This window comes from Camelus bactrianus, chromosome 16 (genome assembly GCF_048773025.1).
Source record: "Camelus bactrianus isolate YW-2024 breed Bactrian camel chromosome 16, ASM4877302v1, whole genome shotgun sequence".
Lineage (NCBI taxonomy): Eukaryota > Metazoa > Chordata > Mammalia > Artiodactyla > Camelidae > Camelus > Camelus bactrianus.
In genome coordinates, this window is record NC_133554.1 from 7,169,704 (window position 1) to 7,187,679 (window position 17,976).

A 17,976-nucleotide genomic window follows, 5' to 3' on the forward strand; every position below is an offset into this window, starting at 1 on the left:
TAAAAAAACAAACAAACGAAAGAAAAACCAAAAATAGATCCAAGTATCTATGGTGACTAATACATCAAGGGGAGCATTTAAATTCCGTTGGGAACGGTGTAGTTTAACAAATGATGCTGGCATAAATGGCTCTCCATCTGGTAGAAAACAAAGTTAGACCTTAGTTCACATACAAGGATAAATTCCAGACATACTGAGTATTTTAAAAAAAATTTTAAGGCGAATTTTGGGGGAATGAGGGTAACTTTCCTAAGCCGGAACCCAAGCGCACCGCGGCTCGCATTCCGCCTCTTCCATTGGGCCCCGCGGGCTACGTCATGGGACACCTAGCCAATGAGGATTGGGCATGGGCGGTGCTCTCAGCCAATGGGGCCAGGGCGGGAGATTTGAAAGGGCCCCGGCGGAGGTGCGGCCGGGCAGGTTCAGTTGTTTCCCAGCGGCCAGGGAGGGTGACCGTGCCACGGGTTCCAGGTGAGCTGTTCTCCTTTCGCGGGCCTTACGCCGGGAGAAGGCAGGTGATCAGGCAGGTTGGGGGTCCGTTGGACGGGCCTTAGCGCACTCCGCGCTCCTGCTGGGCGCTCAAGGATGAAAAGGGGTCCTAGAAAGGGGTGGGGCCGGTAGCAGCGAGGCGAGCGCCAGGATGCGCCTAGAGGCGGCCAGCGTTTGGACCTGCTCCGTTTCACCAGCCCCAGGCAAGCGCTTCCGGCTAGATCGGTCTGACCCCTCCCTCTCTCGCTCCCTTTTTTCTGCTTCTCACAGCTGTTTCTTTTCTCTGCCCAGTTCCCTCCCCTTTTCCCTCTAAGGATGGCCCAGAAGGAGAACACCTACCCCTGGCCCTACGGCCGGCAGACGGTAAGGGCTAGCCCACTTCCCCTCCCCCCACCAACATGGCGAGTTCCTGCTTGCAAATTTGAGGTCCTGCAGAGGGCGATCCTCCTAGCATTTTCTTCACAGTTATGCGCCAACGTATGGGTCCCAAGAGTTTTCTGGTGGAACCCAGTTTGGTCATTTGCAGCCACATTGTTGTCAAGTGCTGCCAACTTGAATTTGACCAGCTTGTGAAGACCTCTGCAGAGTTCAGGCTACTTGTCACAAACAAGTGAAATCTGGGGCTCAGCAAGCAGGATCTGGCCTTCAAGCCATGATTCCCAACACTTGTCCTGAAAAAATAGGCTAGGCAAGAAATAGAAATAGACTCTGGAAGGATTTAGGTAAGTTTAAGTTTAAAAGGTCCAACACAAGTCTAATTTAAGAATTTGGAATTTATTTTAATGACTGGTGTGAAGTAAGCATCTAAATGGCTTTATTTTCCTGGTGTCCCAATACCATTCATTGAAGAGTCTACCCTCTGATTTGAAATGCTACCTTTAATATATATATTAAATTCCCACATACATATGGATATATTTCTGGACTCTATTTTGTTCAACTTAGTTATTTGTAAATTTTGTACTGATATCACTGTTTGGGAACAGATCTGTAGGGGCACTGAGGTTCCTTCCTTGGCTAAAGGAAAAAGGAGGAGCCCTGCATGGGCTTTGCTCCCTGTTGGTGGGGCTTGGGTATCCTGGAGGGTCCGTCTGTCCCCTTGTCCACCAGCTCCCCACTGGTGAAGCTCTGAATGAGGCTGTCAATAGTGGAGGCTAGAAGAGAAACCGTTGTCATGTCTGCATTGGTCACTCCCAAAAGAATGTCATGTATATTACTCAGAAGCTGAAAGTCAGACGTGGTCCAGGGCCATCAGGGTAGCCCTCAGTGTCCCTAAAGCCAGTTGTTGCAAAGGGGTAAATACTGAGATCTACTGAACATTCAAGGCCCCAAGACTGAACTTTTTAGGGGACCATGAGAACACCTCTGTGCTAAGACTCTTATTCTTCTTTTTTTTTGGAGAGGGAAGTAATTAGGTTTATGTATTTATTTAGTGAAGGTACTGGGGATTGAACCCAGGATCTCATGCATGCTAGGCATGCACTCTACCACTGAGCTCTACCCTCCCCCAAGACTCTTTGAATTGTGGGTTTTCATTACCCCAGCCTCTACTGCTCCCTGGGGTGGGGGAACTGGCTGAATGACTGGTGTTATGGGCAGGACTATGGGCCAGGGCCAAAGAGATGAGATATTAGATGTTGGTGTAAGTCCTTTGCTCCTTATCTTGGCCGACTTAGGTTGTTTATTAATAACTCACTTTATTATGGGGCTCTGAGCAGAGTCTTGGGGCTGAGTAGCAAAATTGTGGTCTCAGTGTTCCTCTTTGTGCTAGGGGTGGGTGGGTGGGCGGGAAGCTTTACAGCAAGTCCTGAAATGCTGCTTGCAGCGCATTCCAACCCGGTCACTGGGATAAAGGCACCTCAGAGTTCCCCCCTGCTCCTTCTCAGGCTCAGTCTGGCCTGAACACCCTGCCACAGAGAGTCCTCCGGAAGGAACCTGTCACCCCATCTGCACTTGTCCTCATGAGCCGCTCCAATGCCCAGCCCATAGGTAACTGGGAAAAGGGGGAGGGGATCGACCTGAAGGATCTAGGGTTTGGGGAGTGTGCAGGGATGAAAATGTCTAAGGATAGCCTCAACTTCCCTGTTCTTTCCTTAGGTGCCCCTGGCCAGAAGGTGATGGAGAACAGCAGTGGGACCCCCAACATCTCAATGTAAGCACCCCAAGTCTTGGGATGGCAAGAGATGGAATGGGACAATGAACAGGTAGGAAATGGGGGAGGTAGAAGCTAAGGGTAGGAGGAGCAGGGATGCAGGCAGGAAAGCCTGATCCATCCATCCTCAACTCCCCTGGAAGAGAAACGGGGCTGAGGGCAGGATGGACTGAGGTGCAGGGAGAAGGCAAACACCTCAGGACCAAGGAACCTGTGCTCAGCTGCCCTCTCCTCACTCTAACCAGGCGTTCCTTCACAATTGATGACTTTGAGATTGGGCGTCCTCTGGGCAAAGGCAAGTTTGGAAATGTGTACTTGGCTCGGGAGAAGAAAAGCCGTTTCATCGTGGCGCTCAAGGTCCTCTTCAAGTCTCAGATAGAGAAGGAGGGCGTGGAGCACCAGCTTCGCAGGGAGATCGAAATCCAGGCCCATCTACAGTACGGATCAACGCCCTCTGAGCCAGAGTCCCCCTGCTGCCTTATCCCCAGCTCCTCTTCCAACCCCACCACATCCAGACTGTCTTCTCGGCAGCTGTGGCCACTTAGTCCCAATAAGCCCTCAATCCCCACCAGTGCCTTGACTGCAGAGATCCGCCTCTAATTCCCGCTTAGCACTGCCAGCCTCTTGTCCCCTGCCTGGCCCAAGCCTGACTCAGTTTGCCCCGTGGGACCTATCATCTTTCTCATGTCTTTATGCCAGTATGCAGCCTGATGCCCTCTCTGTCTCTTCTCCCAGGCATCCCAACATCTTGCGTCTCTACAACTATTTCTATGACCGGCGAAGGATTTACTTGATTCTGGAGTATGCACCTCGGGGGGAGCTCTACAAGGAACTGCAGAAAAGCCGCACTTTTGATGAGCAGCGAACAGCCACGGTCGGGGCGGGTGGGCACCTGGGGTACCGGCGGGGGCTGGAGGCTGGGGGTATGGCTGCTTGCCCTGGAGGTCGGTCCTTGTCTAATTACTTGTCGTTGGCCCTCCCAGATCATGGAGGAGCTGGCAGATGCTCTGATATACTGCCACGGGAAGAAGGTGATTCACAGAGACATAAAGCCAGAGAATCTGCTCTTGGGGCTTCAGGGAGAGCTGAAGATTGCTGACTTTGGCTGGTCTGTGCACGCGCCCTCCTTGAGGTACGGTGGGCTAGGAGGCCAGCCCTGGGTGCGAGGCTGGGGCATTCAAAATAAAACCACTCTAGATCTTGTTACCCAGAGACATTTGGGTTTGTCCTCATGCAAATACATAGATACAGCAATATCGTTACAAAAACAGGAGACTCAGTTTTGTTACCCAGATTTCTTAATTGACACATTGGAACCTTCTTGTCTTATATGTGATAAACCTTCCACATTATTTGTAATGGCTTCATAACATCGCGTAGTAGAGATGTAACCTGATTTATATAAGTAGGACGTGCTTGATGGACATTCGAGACTTTTCCTTTAATTCTAAGGTTGAGCACTGCTCTCATAGCTGGTTATTTTAGGATACGGCTCATGGTGTGGAAATGAAGAGGCAGTGTGTAAGCCCACCCCTGGGGCTTTAGAGTCTTCGCCTGGCTCCTACACCAGAGGCCCTGTTGGAGCCTGGTTGGAACACGCCCCTGGTGCAGCCTGGGGTCTCTGGGCTCCCTGTCAGGCTGCAGGGAAAGGAGAGACAGTCTGGATCTGGGATCCCTGCTCATTCACCTCCCCCACCAGGAGGAAGACTATGTGTGGGACCCTGGACTACCTGCCCCCAGAGATGATTGAGGGGCGCACACACAATGAGAAGGTGGATCTGTGGTGCATCGGAGTACTCTGCTATGAGCTGCTCGTGGGAAACCCACCCTTCGAGAGTGCTTCACACAACGAGACATATCGGCGCATCGTCAAGGTGGGAGGCTGGCCCGGGGGGGTCTGGCGGGGGTTATGCTGCCTCAGAAGCCAGGCATGGGGAGTGAGAAGAATAGTTGTGGGGCTCACATGACTCCAAGTAAAATGGGCAGTGAAGGAAAAATCAGCCAGGATGAGAGTAGTGGGATCCTTCCTTCTTTTCTTCTGCAGGTGGACCTGAAGTTCCCCAGTTCCATGCCCGCGGGAGCCCAGGACCTCATCTCCAAGCTTCTCAAGCATAACCCCTCAGAACGGCTGCCGCTGGCCCAGGTCTCGGCCCACCCTTGGGTCCGGGCCCACTCTCGGAGGGTGCTGCCTCCCTCAGCCCCTCAGTCTGCCCCCTGAGTTGTCCTTGTCATGTCCTCAGGTGTGTCTGTGTTTGTATGTCTGTGTACATGTAGTTAGAAGGAGGGGTCACCGGCCTGTTCCCGTATCTGTCTCCTACCTCTTCTTTATTTAATAAAAGCTGAAGCTTTTTGTACTGAGTGGAGATGTTTACAGGTAGAGACTGCCTTGGAGGAAGCCGTCACCTGTGAGGAGGAGGCTGGGGAGATGCCTGTGCTCGGTGCCGGGATGAGCACTGCATCACTGCCCCAGGAGCACCACCCCCCTCAGCTCCGACACCCCCCTCCCCGGTCAGCTCCGAGCCACCACAACCCCACATCCTTTCTTTCCCAGGCCTGGGGATGCTGGGGACCCCGACTTCACTCTGCCACGCCTGCACGCCAGCCATCTCTGCCTGCCTTTTCTTGCTTCTTACTCTCAATTTTCTGACCTCTGGTCTCTCCTGGTTCAGTCCTGCTGTCCCAGGAGCAACTGAACATTGCTGTACCCCGAAGCTGTCTTTTTTTGTTTGCTTTTCTGCTCTGGTGAGGATCTAGCACAAGAGGGAATAGAAGCAGTACTAATGGTGTCTTGTTCATGACCTATGGTTTCACTGCTAAGTATGATGCCGTAGGTTTTTGTTAAATGTCCTTTATCAGGTTAAGGAAGGCCTCATCTCTTCCTAGTTGGCTAAGAGTTTGGGTTTTTTGGTATCATGAATAGTGTTGACTTTCATCTACTGCATTTTCAGCCTCTGTTGGTTGTTTGCTCTTTTAAGCAATGGGTGAAGAACATCAGTAACTTTTCTTATTTTTATTTTATCTCAGTTACACATGCAGTATTCAGTTCCTAGGGCTGCCATAACAAATCACCACAAACTGGGTGGTTTAAAACAACAGAAATTTATTCTCTGATAGTTCTAGATGCCAGAGGTCCAAAATCAAAGTGTCCACAGTGCCGTGCTCCCATGGAAGGCTCTAGAGAAAAATCCTCCCTTGCCTCTTCTCATTTCTGGTGATTCTGGACACTTCTTGGCCTGTGGCTGTGGCTGCCTCACTCCAATCTCTGCTTCTGTCTTCACACACCCCCTCTTCTCTCCTCTGTGTCTTACAAGAACACTAGTCATTTGATTTAAGGCTCACCTGGATAATCCAGGATAACCTTGTCTCACGATCCTTAATTACATCTGCAAAGACACTTTTTCTAAAAAAAGTCACATTCATGGTTTCAGGAGTTAAGACATAGACATACCTTTTTTGTGCCTACTATGCAACCCCCACTACACATGCCCATAAAACAACTGAACAGTGTTAGAAGGTTTTTTTTTAAAGTATAGTTGATTTATAATGCTGCATTAGTCTCTGCTGTACAGAACGGTGATTCAGTTATACACATACACACATTTCTATTCTTTTTCCTATTCTTTTTCATTATAGGTTACTACAAGATATTGGATATAGTTCCCTGTGATATACAGTAGGGTCTTGTTTATCTATTTTATATGCAGTAGTTTGTATCTGCAAAAGCCAAACTCCCAATTTGTCCCTCCCCACCCTTTCTCCCTCTAGTAACCATAAGATTGTTTTCTATGTCTGTGAGTCTGTTTCTGTTTTGTAAATAAGTTCATTTGTGTCATTTTTTAGATTCCACATGTAAGTGATATTATATGGTATTTGTCTTTCTCTTTCTGGTTTATTTTACTTAGTATGATAATCTCTAAGTCCATCCATGTTGCTACAAATGGCATCTCATTCTTTTTTATGGCTGAGTAGTATTCCACTGTATAAATATACCACGACTTCTTTATCCAACCATCTGTCAATGAACATTTAGGTTGCTTCCATGTCTTGGCTATTGTAAATAGTGCTGTTACGAACATTGGGGTGCATGTCTTTTCAAATTAGAGTTTTCTCTGGATATATGTGTGTGTGTATATGTGTGTGTATATATGTATATCTCCAGAGTTTTCTCTGGATATGTGTGTGTGTGTGTGTGTGTGTGTGTGTATACACAGCCTATCCATTTCTCTCTTCCAAGAGACAGCGTGTTCCAAATCTTTTCACTATTGTTTTGTTTTTGGTATCTTCCATGTATTTCCAAATCACGTGCTTCTGTTGCTCTCTTTACATGTCAACTGCCCCCCACTCCCAAATGCCAAGTGGAAGAAGGTCCTGGTCCCATCAGAGCTGGCCCCTTCAGGTATGCCCTGGACTCAGTCCTCCAGCCATTCAACAAGTTCATTCTAACAATTGTTCCTTTTCTCTTATCAATTATTAATATGTCCTTTTTTTGCTGGACCAATCTCATCACCATACAAAAATCTAGTATCTTGAACCCCTCACCCATCTCCTACTATCTCTCCTGTTAACTTCTTTGCTCCCCTCACAGCAAAATTTCTCAAGCATATTGTCTACACCTACTGTCTACACTGACTTCCTCTCCTCTCATTTACTGTGGCCTGTGTCCCCCCACCACCCTTGCCCGCAGCAGCCAAACCTCCTCTAGCCAAATCCAATGAGCCCTTCTCTGACCCCGCCTCCCAAACACACTTAACACAAGTGACTTTTCTCTTCTAGAAACACCCATCTCCCTGCCTGCCACCTCGGTACTACACTGTCTTCATTTTTCTACTGGACCAGCTATGTTTCTTAAGCTGGGCCCCTCTTTGAGACCTGATGGCGGACCCCAAGGGGTTCTGTGCTGGATTCTCTCTTGCCTCTACACTCTTTGGTCTCTTTCCATCCCATGGCTTTAAACACAACTTCCACATTCATATCTCTCACCTCAACATCGCCACCAAGCCCGAGACTCATATTCTTGCAATCCCTACTTAATGTGTCTAGAAGGCTTCTCAAAGCTAAAACAGTATTCTCCATTCACAACCTCTGCCCCCCCAAAAACATATTCTTCATCTCAGTCAATAGTACCATCAATCACCCAGCTGCTGAAGCCAAAAACCTGGGAATCATTGCTGGTTTCTCCCATTTCTCCTCGGCCAACCCCATCCTTCCTACTGCCTGTCAGACCCACTGAGTCTCAGTCCCCTCCTACCTTAACACACAGCACCTTCGCTCTCATGCTAGTTCAGGGCACCATCCTTTCTGGCCTGGACAATGGCAATAGCCTCCTAATTGCTCTCCCCACATCTTCATGGCCCCTACAGTCCCTCCTGCACATAGCAGAAGATAGAGCATGTCATTCCCCTGTTCAAAACCCTCCTTTGGTTCTCAAGCACACTTAGAATAAAACCCAAACTCCTGACCATGGCAAGGTCCGCTGCTGGTGTCAACCCTGGCTACGCATCAGAATCACCAGGAGGGCTTAAAGAGATCAAGGGAGACAGTATAGCTCAGTGGCAGAGTGTGTGCTTAGTGTGCACGTGGTCCTGGGTTCACTCCCTAGTACCTCCATTTAAAACAATAAGTAAAAAGAAATCAGGACTCCCAGACCTCACCCGAAGAAATTCAGATTTAATTGGCCTGGCTGAAACCTCGGCTCTTCCCCTTCCATCACTCAAGCCCTCTCCTCTCTGTTTCTTGAATGTGCCAACTTTGTTTCCACCTCAGGGACTTTGCACTTGCTCTTCCTGTCTAGAATGCCACTGCCCAGCCTATTTTGAGTAATGGGAAGCCAGCGATCTGTGATCAGACCTTTGTTAGTGACCTGTGCTGGTCCCCTCAGAGACTTTTCTAAGAGGCATTATCTCACAAAAAATTCCAAGTATCCACATGAAGAGCCACCCCCTTAATGTAATGTTAAGATAGCTGACTGCGACATTCATTCACTTTGGGTACTTGATCACCTCACCTTCCTACTGAAAAGATAATGACAGAAAAGAGGATAAATGAAAAGCTACCTCTCTTCTTCCCAGGGGGATCTGGTTGTGTCCTGACAGGCTGGCAGATAATCCTCTCTCGAAAGGCCATCTGCATTTCCATGGAGTGATGTGGGCACTGATGAGACTGGGGCCGGTGACCTGCCCCTCTCCCCATCATGGCATTGCAGGGTGGGGAGGGCTCTATGGAGGAATGGAGCGTACACTGTCGGTCAGCACACCTAAGTTCTAGTTCATTCTCCACAGTTTACTAGCCACGTGACCTTGGCCAAATTGTTTTAATTTTTAATGAGCCTTTAAGATGGAAATAAAAATCCTTCCTGACCTATGACATGGTCTATTCCCACATGCAGTAAGGTACATGGGTATAAATAGCATTTTAAAATATAGTCTCATTCTAGGAAGGATTTAAAGTAGTTTACAAGATATGTAAAATAGAAAGTGACATATAAGTGGGCGTACATCCCCCAAAGAACATATATAGATAGCAAGTAAACATGAAAAGACGTTCAACATCATTATTTTATTACGGAATGCAAATGGAAACCATAATGAGATATTACCACACACTTATTAGAATGGCTTAAAAAAAAAAAAAAGACATACAGGACCTAAAAGGGTTTTCCAAAGGAATGGAAAATGAAATTTTTAACAAGAAGACCAATTCTCACACATCACCTGTCCTCAAGCAAGCAGCTTTTGAAATTTGGGATAGGTTGAAAGGAGAGAGGGTGGGGCAGCCCTTTGGAGAAAGCCACATTCTCCCAAGGCCTCTATATCTATTGAGCTCTGCAGTGTTACAAACCCTTTCTGGTGTGTCTGTGGCATGATTCTTTTATAATAGAAGTTTTATATTTTGTGTACCTCACTGATGTTGTGAATGAATGAGTTTCATAGTTGGAAGAGCTATTCTAGTTTCACAGATTGTCTCCTAATGATGTGGTTTGAAACAGAACTGGGTGATTATGATCTGCTGACCTCTAATACCACAGTGAAATCAGTTCAACTCTTCCTGAGATAACTGGATGTGGGCAGCCATTTTGTGCTCATGAGGAGAGCAGAGGTGAAGACAAATCTGCAGACTGAGGGTAAAAGAGCATAAAGATAGAAAGAGCCTAGGTCCTTGATGATTTTGTTGAGCTGCTGAATTAACTAACCCTGGAGTCCTTGGCCATTTTTCTATTAATTGTGTCTTTTGCTAACTTACTTGTAAGATCAAGTGATATTAACAATTTGCCATTACACTATGCCAATATATTTATTTTTTCTGTAATTTGTCTTTTAACATGGTTTAGGGTGGTTTTTCTATGTTGAAGTGCTGAAGTTTTATGTTGCAAGTCTACCTTTTATTTACTTATGGTATCTGATTTTGGTCTTTAAAAAACCTCCATCGCCCCAAGCTTTTTTTTTTTTTTAATTCACTGCTGTGTTCTTTCAGTATTTTTCCTCTTTTTTATTTAAAATTTTGATCAAAATTTTTGTTGTTGTTGTTTGGCAAAAGGAATGAAGTAATTGATTTTTGTTTTTGTTTTTGTTTTAGTCCAAATAGTTCATCTCATACCATTTATAGAAATCAATTCAAAATGCTACCATTTTCTTTGCCATTTTCTTCATATACTAAATTCCCATGTATAGGAATTACACAATTTGCAACAAAAAATATGTGTATTCGTGGGGTAGCAGGGAAAACATGGGCCTTTGACAAGACACTTGTCCCTAGTTGCAGGAAGAGTGAGCCCTTCAACAGCACATAAATGAGTGAACATGGCTGTATCCCAGCAAAACTTTATGGACTTTGAAATTTGAATTTCTTATAAAATTACATGAATTTTCATATTCTGTAGGTTATTTTTCAACCACTAAAAAAATGTAAAAAAAAAGATCCTTAGCTCACAGGCCATAAAAAAACAGGGGGAGCTGGATTTGGCCCATGGGCCATGTTTTGCTGACCCCTAATGTAGTGGACACTGTGGTCACAGCCCCTCCTCCCTTTCCCATTTTGTTGCAGCTACTTGAGTTTGGAGGGAATTGCTCCAGGAGGAGCATAAGTTTTTAAACCTAATCAGTCCATTCTTATCACCTTGCCAGAGTGATTGCTTCCAGATACCCAGTCCTAAGTCAATCAGACATATCACCCCTGCCGAAGTGACTAGATTGGGCATGTGAACCAGTTTAACCCAATATGAAGGAGGATTAACTGGGGATCTTGGGAAAGATGCATCTTTGTTATTCTGTGAGGTCTAATGCAAGATACTCTTTCCTCCCCTTCTGGAAAGTGTGGGAGTATATCATCCAGGGTTTGTGGTTTCATAAGGGTGGGGTCCTCATGATGGGATTAGTGTCATTAGAAAAGGCCTGAGAGCTAGCTCTCTCCCCACTGTATGAGGAAACATCAAGAAGGTGGCTAGCCAGGAAGAGGGACCTCACTAGGAGCTGAATCAGCTGGCACCTTGGACTTCCAGCTCCCAGAACTGGGAGAAAAAAAATGTCTGGTGTATAAGACACTCAATTTATGGTATTTTGTTATAGCAGCCCAAGTAGACTACTATAATCCCCAAAGAATGACAAATGACAGCCATTTTGCCACCATGAGGAAGCCCACTTGGGAAACCACAGAAAGAAATCAGGCCCTTCATGATAGCCTTAGGGTACTAAATGCAGGCTTCTCTGATGTCTTAAGACCGTTATTGCATGACATAATAAATTCCACTTGGGTTTTCTGTTTGTTTTTGTTGATTCAACTTGTTTCTGTCACTTGCTGAATAAAGAGCTTCCATCTGCCGAGGGGTAAAAGGAAGGCAAGGGGCATCAGTCCCAGAGACTGGGGAGAAGTTTAGATTAGACCATTGGCCTCACGGTGTATTAGACAGGGTTCTGGGTGCAAGTGACAGAAACACAGCTTGAATGAGTTCAAGTCAAAAAGGGGAAATTAACAGCTTGGGGTCATTTACTTAATAAATATTTATTGAGCACCTACTGTATGCTAGGCAGTGTTCTAAGCGCTGGGGCTACAGATAAGAACAAAACAGACAAAAAGCATTACCTTCATGGAGCTGACTTGGGCAAGTAAGCAAAATACATGTATGTCAGATGGTGGTAAGTGTTATGGAGAAAAGGCAGGGAAGGAAAGTGGGGAATTGCTGGAGAAAGTGGTTGCAATTTTAAACAGATTGTAAGGGGAGGCCTCACTGAAAAGATAACAATTGAATAAGGACCTGAGTAGAGAAGGGAAGGAGGAATATCAAAGTTGAAATTTTTTCTTGGTAGACCCAGCCTCAAAGAAGAGAGGGGCAGGGAGGAGGGGGTGTTGCAAGAGCAAGTGTAAATCTGTGAGGCAAGAGCATGTCTGTCTTGTCAGAGGAACAGTAAGGAGGCCAGTGTGGCTCCAGCAGGACCAGTGAGGTGAAGAGAAAGAAGAGATGAGATCAGAATGGTACCACAGCTCTAACCTAAAGGGCCACTCATTTATTGACTATTTTACCTAGTGGCAAAATCACACACCATCCTCCAGGGGAGAGATTCAAACCTGGAGGGGTCAGGAGACAGAGAACAGAGTGGCAAACGGACAGGAAAGCCTGTAATTGCTCTCCACTGTGCGTCGCTCTGGGCAGTTCATCGGCTAGGTCTTTTAGCCGAGGACGATGGAATGACCATTCATGCTCTGCTGAGAATTCTGGTTTCATCTTTCCCGACCAACTAAATGCGATTCCATCCCAACTGTCCAGGGAGGATATACTACTTATATGCCAGGAATCTCTCTTAGGAACCCCGGATTTGGTCCCACTAGAAGCGTTTGCTAAGCAACAATTGTGGGCGTGACAATTGTGGGCGGAAAGAGCCTCAGCCCCGCCCCCAGAGGACTTAATCATTACAGGCTCTTCATCTTTAAGATCTACCCCCACAACTTTTTAAAAGGGCGGGGCGACGAGCGCCGCTGTCTCTCCTTCTCTCCACCCTGCTGGCGCTCACGTGTGTTTGGTTGTTCAATGACAGATCTTCTTCCGGGACTTCCTGGTCGCCACAACCAATCAAAGTGCTCTTCCCTTCCTGACCATTGTCAGCCCGCGGCCAATTGGCGCACCTCTACAACGCCCCTTAAAGGCGCAGCCAACGCTTCCCCAGCCAGGGCGAACCAATTCTTCGGTTCCTGCCCCCAACTGCAGTATGGAGTCGTCCCGGGGGGCGCCTGGGCCCGAGGCGGACTTTCTGGCTCCCGGGGAACCGCAAACCGTGATTTTCGACAGCGGGCCGGGCCGAACGCCCTCTGAAAAGCCCTCAGGCCTCGGGCTGTCCGGGGAGGAAGAGGCCGAGAACGTTGGGGGCTCAAGCCGCTACCCTAGGGCGTCCTCGAAGACTTCGAGCTGCAGCTTCGTCCACCAGCCGGAATGGGAGGCTCCAGAGGAAAAGCCGGGCCGCGGAGGGACGCCGTCCGGGGCGGGGAGCCGCCTGGGGGTGCTGGGTCCCGAGCACGACTCGCATGGGTCTTCCCGGCGCAAGGACCCTGAACTGCCGGAGGACAAGCCTGTATCCGAGAGGGTCTGCTGTCGAGGGAGCCCTGGAGGCGGCGGGATGGAAGTTGAGCAGAAGGAAGACGACGAGGAAACGGCAGCAGCCGGCAGAACTGGCCGCTCGTTCTCCAGCCGCCTTCAGGACAGCCGCAGCCTGGACGGGCTGAGCGGGGCGTGCGGCGGCGCCACGGGGTCCGCAGGGGTTGCCGAGTCTGGAGCAGGCGGCGGGCGGCGCGCCACCATCTCCAGCCCCTTGGAGCTCGAGGGCACGGTGAGCCGCCATGGCGACCTCACCCACTTCGTCGCCAACAACCTGCAACTCAAGATCCGTCTGAGCGGCGCCCCTCAACCCCCGCCGCCTGCCCCTGCTCGGCCTTGTTCAGCGCCCGCACCCACTCCGGCCATCCCTCCCATCGACCCCGACGTACTGCGGGACCTGGAGCGGCTGAGTCGGGAGCTGGGCTGCAGGGTAGACCGACTGCTTCGCGGGCTGGGTGGCGCGGTGCAGGAGCTGACAGCGCTAAGCGTGGGCTGCATCCAGACCTACCGCGACGCCGTGGACTCCCTAGGCGAAGCTGTGGACATGAGTATCAAGGGCATGTACACCCTGCTGGCTCGCTGCGAGGAGCTGGAGCGGGCTCTGCAGCCGGTTCAGGGGCTGGCGCGCCAAGTCCGGGATATCCGACGCACCCTGGAGGTGTTGGAAGCCCTGTGCAAGTGACCAGGAGGTCAGGAGAGGCCTGGCAAGGCCAGGGACCAGCAGGATCCTAAGGAGCCCTAGTGGGACCTGCCCACTGAGGGGAGACCTAGATATTGGAGGCTCTTCTGGATGCATTTAGCAGGCCTGCGACCACTCGCTGGGCCTTATGCAGGTGTATATGGGCAAGTTCTAAAGTCTCTCCTGGTGGGAGGGAATGATGATCTGCTTCTGTTCAGTTGGCCATCTGCAGCTACCTTGTTCTCCCAACTCTCTTCCCTAGTTAGAGCACCATCTCTGGGAACCCAGGGCTTTTGGTCTGGGCTTGGGAGACCTGACTGCTATATGTGATCAAGAAAGGAGAACAGAGGAGGCACCAGCCCCCACTGTGGCCACCCTGACCTCCAGTGGTCACATCTCAGGTGACAGGGGCTATGGGAGCTTGAGTGGTCCTTGACCACATACCATACAGACAAGGATGCATGCTTGTAGATGGTTAACCTCCTGCTTCTGCCCTCTGGCCCCCTACCATCCTACTTCCCCAGCCATAACCAGGGTGGAGCAAGGAATGTATTGCATGGTAGAGGGGATGAGTTGGGAGGGGTCTCACTGCTCTCAGGGTTCAGATAGAATTGTTGCTGGTTTTGAAGCCCACCTGTTGTGGAGTGTTCTAATCAGTTTTGACTTTGAGTTTTTGTGGAATTAAAGTGCTGCTGCTGCTAAGGCTGAGGCTGTGTCTGTGTGGGGTTACAGGGATTGATGAGCCAAAGGAATGGGAATAAGGGTCGGTCTTTTTCGTGGAGTTCTCTTGAGGCCAGTGCTGGGAGTAGGGTGGGATTTCCAGGCTACGTAGGGAAGGATATGGTTCCTGCCCCTAAGCGGCAGATCTGAGGGGAAATACAAGACACAGATATGGGCTCAGAGATCCAGTAAAAGCAGAGTAGGAAGCAAGGTGCTCCAGAAGAGAAAGGGGAAGGGGTTCTTCTCAGTTCCTGAAGTGGACAGGCAGGGTCTGGGAAAACTGGACATTTTGGCTCTAGAGGAAGACTGGAAACACTTGTTAGCTCCATTCCTGACCCCATTTCCCACACTCTGTTGATCAGTGCCATATGCATGGTCTGAGACAATCTTTGTTCCAATACCTGTCAGCCTTCTGTTTACAAGGCACATAGGAAATTCTAGGAGCCCTGTGTTGTAGTCAGGAGATATAGAAAACAGAGGTCACGGGAAGAGATCCAGTTTCCTTACACTTTCCTCCTCCCCCTCAACACACTAGCACTCTGGACTAAATTTAAACACGTTTCTCTTTAGGGTGGGAAAAGTTCTGGGATTGGTAATGTTGCTTCACGAGACTTACCGAGTAACAAGAAATAGTACAGAATCTTAGAAAACCTAAGTACCTGACCCGTACGGGGATCGAACCCGCGACCTTGGCGTTATTAGCACCACGCTCTAACCAACTGAGCTAACCGGCCGGCTGATATCCTTTTTTTTTTTTTAATATGAAACTATGTAAAAGATACACTATTGATCAATGGTGACTTAAGAAAAATTTAAAAATTGGTAAAGCTATTTTGGGACAGGAAAACAGAATACGAAGATTGAATGAGCATTTCGGGAAGTAATAGCCAAGCCAAAATGTTGACAAGCACTACGGTGCCTGGCGGCAGGTCTAGGCGCAAACAGAGCGCGGGACTAACAACCTACACGTAGCGCTGACTCATACAACCGGAAATGGAAAACGCCGCCTGATAGCACCTGGTAGATTGCCGAAGAGAGAGAAGGGATGGATCTGTAGAAAATCGTAGCCCAGAGATTCAACGTTACTTCCTCGCAGTGTGTTTGCAAAAGCAACCGATGACGGAGGCACCGCTGGGATTCGAACCCAGGATCTCCTGTTTACTAGACAGGCGCTTTAACCAACTAAGCCACGGCGCCTACCGCGTCGGTGTTCGCAAGTTATTTCCTTGGCCAGGTCAGATTCATGTCAGGAAAGCGAATGCCAGGATCTCCTTCTTAATTAACCTTTGGCTGTACTGGAAAATCGGGTAGAAGGGACGAAAACCGCAGCTGCTGTGAGCGAGAGTGAAGGGATAACACAGAAACTGAATCTGGCAGAGGGAAGGTAACAAGAGAAATTCATGTCTTTGGATTATAAAACTGAACAGAGGTCGTAGTACTCAGAAACCGACGAGGATGGGATTCGAACCCACGCGTGCAGAGCACAATGGATTAGCAGTCCATCGCCTTAACCACTCGGCCACCTCGTCCACAAAAAGTAGTTCTAAGATTTTCTCTCTGGGGTCTGAACTCTTCTCACAGTAAGCGTGAGCCCACCCACGTCGCGAAGGGAGCGCGTTTCGAGGGTTTCTGCCCAGCACCGCAAAGACGATTCGAAAGGCTCTGGCTGCCGAGCGACCTTTTAACCTGCGCCAGCGCCCAAACCTCTCCTCTGCGTTGAGCGATTCGGCGCGTGCCTCAGTCTTAAGGAGCCCAGCTTTCCGTCCATATTTACGGTAACCCAGATCTATCGCAAAAACTACCGCGAGATCCTTGGGCTCCCCCAACGGGGTGGCTCGGGACTTCGCGCCAAGATTCCTCCCGTTCTGGCTCCTACGAGGTGCTTCTTCTCTGACCTGGACGTTGGGGCTTCAAGAGTTGAAAATGAGGAGAATAAATAAAAATACTCAACCCGTTAGAAAAAAGGCAGTTGACCCCGACGTGATTTGAACACGCAACCTTCTGATCTGGAGTCAGACGCGCTACCGTTGCGCCACGAGGTCAGTCGGCCACAGTGCTGGCCAGGTCCTCTTATGACCACTGGACGGTCAGGCGGCGAAGCGCAAGAGCCGACGGCTTTCCTAAACCTCTAAAATCCCGCTTCGTGGCGCCTGTGCTGTCCCGCAGGCCTCGTGAGACCAGCAGGGCCCTCCGCACCCCGTCCCCTGTGTCCTGCCGACGACCAGGCCGCCCTGAACTACTTCCCTGGGGGACCGAGGGCTAACAACCCAGCCCGGATGGACTTGCGCAGAAACGGGAGGAAGAACTGACACCAGGCAAACGCAACAAGGTGGAGCCAAGCTAAAGCCCTCGTCACGTGGGGATGAGGGATTACCTCCTCCAGAGGTGCGTCTCCTCCCCGGCTGCACATTAAACTTGCCTGCCGAGTCTTACAGATAGCTACACAGAAACCCCAGATTTGGATATAATGATTTAAAAGTCCGGAGTAAACAGATACACAATACTATATATAACATACACAACAAAGACCTAATGTATAGCACAGGAAACTATATTCAATATCTTGTGATAAGTTACAATGGAAAAGAATATATATGTGTATCTGAATCATTATGCTGTACACCTGACGCTAACACAACATTGTAAATCAACTATACTTCAATAAACAAACAAACAAACAAATAAATAAATGGTCCAGGTCAGAACCCCAGCATTGGTAACTTCCTCACTTTTTACAATTCTAAGGAATAATTTACCTACAATGAAATGCACAGATCTTAAGTGTTTATTTTGGAGATTTCTGACAAATTCAACCCATAACCTTTCTTTGTAGAAGACATTTCCTTCACCCTAGAAGATTCTTTCATGTCCCTTCCTAAACCACTATTCTGATTTCTATCACCAAAAATATCAACATTTTGTAAAGCTCCCCAGGTGAGACAGCTGAGAACGTCTAAAGAGAGATACCAGAAGCTGGCAGAGACCCTATTTGCTTCTTGAAGGATGAGAGGGGTTCTACCAGTCAAGATGGCAAAAGAAGTCATGCTGTGTCTCACTCCTTCCCTTCCAAGCCAAATGCCTGCACTTTCCATATAATGGCTCTCTGGAAAGTTATCAGGGACCACCATCACGGCCAAGCTCGTTGGCGTTCCTTGAGGCTGGCCTTAATTGACTGGGCAACATCTTTTTTAAGAACCTTCTTCTTCCTTGGTTGTCATGACACTTTTCTGCTGGCCTTCCCCTAGCTTTCCGCCCCCTTTTTCTGTCTTTCCCCCTCAAACTGTATTCTCTCCTCATGATACACACCTTCCCTGGAGTCAGCCATTACCTGTGTGCTATGGGCTCCTAAATCCTGCC

General features: G+C 48.6%; 2 protein-coding genes and 4 non-coding genes across 9 annotated transcripts; 2 read left to right on the forward strand and 4 right to left on the reverse strand.

Annotated features, from left to right (window-relative positions):
* The first annotated feature begins 388 nt into the window (after positions 1 to 388).
* Positions 389 to 4,995, forward strand: AURKB (aurora kinase B). Of its 4 annotated transcripts, none has more exons than XM_010965951.3 (9): positions 389 to 471; positions 781 to 852; positions 2,376 to 2,478; positions 2,587 to 2,641; positions 2,887 to 3,078; positions 3,377 to 3,515; positions 3,625 to 3,773; positions 4,341 to 4,515; positions 4,686 to 4,995. In XM_010965951.3, the coding sequence occupies exons 2-9, from the start codon at positions 805 to 807 to the stop codon at positions 4,857 to 4,859; spliced, it is 1,035 nt and encodes a 344-aa protein (XP_010964253.1). In that variant the 5' UTR covers positions 389 to 471; positions 781 to 804; the 3' UTR covers positions 4,860 to 4,995. The 4 variants fall into 4 exon arrangements, with proteins under 4 accessions (XP_010964253.1, XP_010964254.1, XP_045380801.1 ...); XM_045524845.2 differs by lacking the exon at positions 389 to 471 and adding an exon at positions 484 to 692; XM_010965952.3 differs by lacking the exon at positions 781 to 852 and having other exon boundaries at positions 442 to 471.
* Positions 4,996 to 12,754: 7,759 nt separating this feature from the next.
* On the forward strand, positions 12,755 to 14,601 carry BORCS6 (BLOC-1 related complex subunit 6). The gene has a single exon (XM_074342238.1). The coding sequence runs from the start codon at positions 12,838 to 12,840 to the stop codon at positions 13,900 to 13,902; it is 1,065 nt and encodes a 354-aa protein (XP_074198339.1). The 5' UTR covers positions 12,755 to 12,837; the 3' UTR covers positions 13,903 to 14,601.
* Positions 14,602 to 15,279: 678 nt separating this feature from the next.
* On the reverse strand, positions 15,280 to 15,353 carry TRNAI-AAU (transfer RNA isoleucine (anticodon AAU)). Its single transcript has one exon. It is a non-coding gene; the product is annotated as a tRNA-Ile (tRNA).
* A 389-nt stretch (positions 15,354 to 15,742) lies between these two features.
* TRNAT-AGU (transfer RNA threonine (anticodon AGU)) lies at positions 15,743 to 15,816 on the reverse strand. The gene has a single exon. It is a non-coding gene; the product is annotated as a tRNA-Thr (tRNA).
* A 250-nt stretch (positions 15,817 to 16,066) lies between these two features.
* Positions 16,067 to 16,148, reverse strand: TRNAS-GCU (transfer RNA serine (anticodon GCU)). Its single transcript has one exon. It is a non-coding gene; the product is annotated as a tRNA-Ser (tRNA).
* Positions 16,149 to 16,589: 441 nt separating this feature from the next.
* Positions 16,590 to 16,661, reverse strand: TRNAW-CCA (transfer RNA tryptophan (anticodon CCA)). The gene has a single exon. It is a non-coding gene; the product is annotated as a tRNA-Trp (tRNA).
* Positions 16,662 to 17,976: the final 1,315 nt, after the last annotated feature.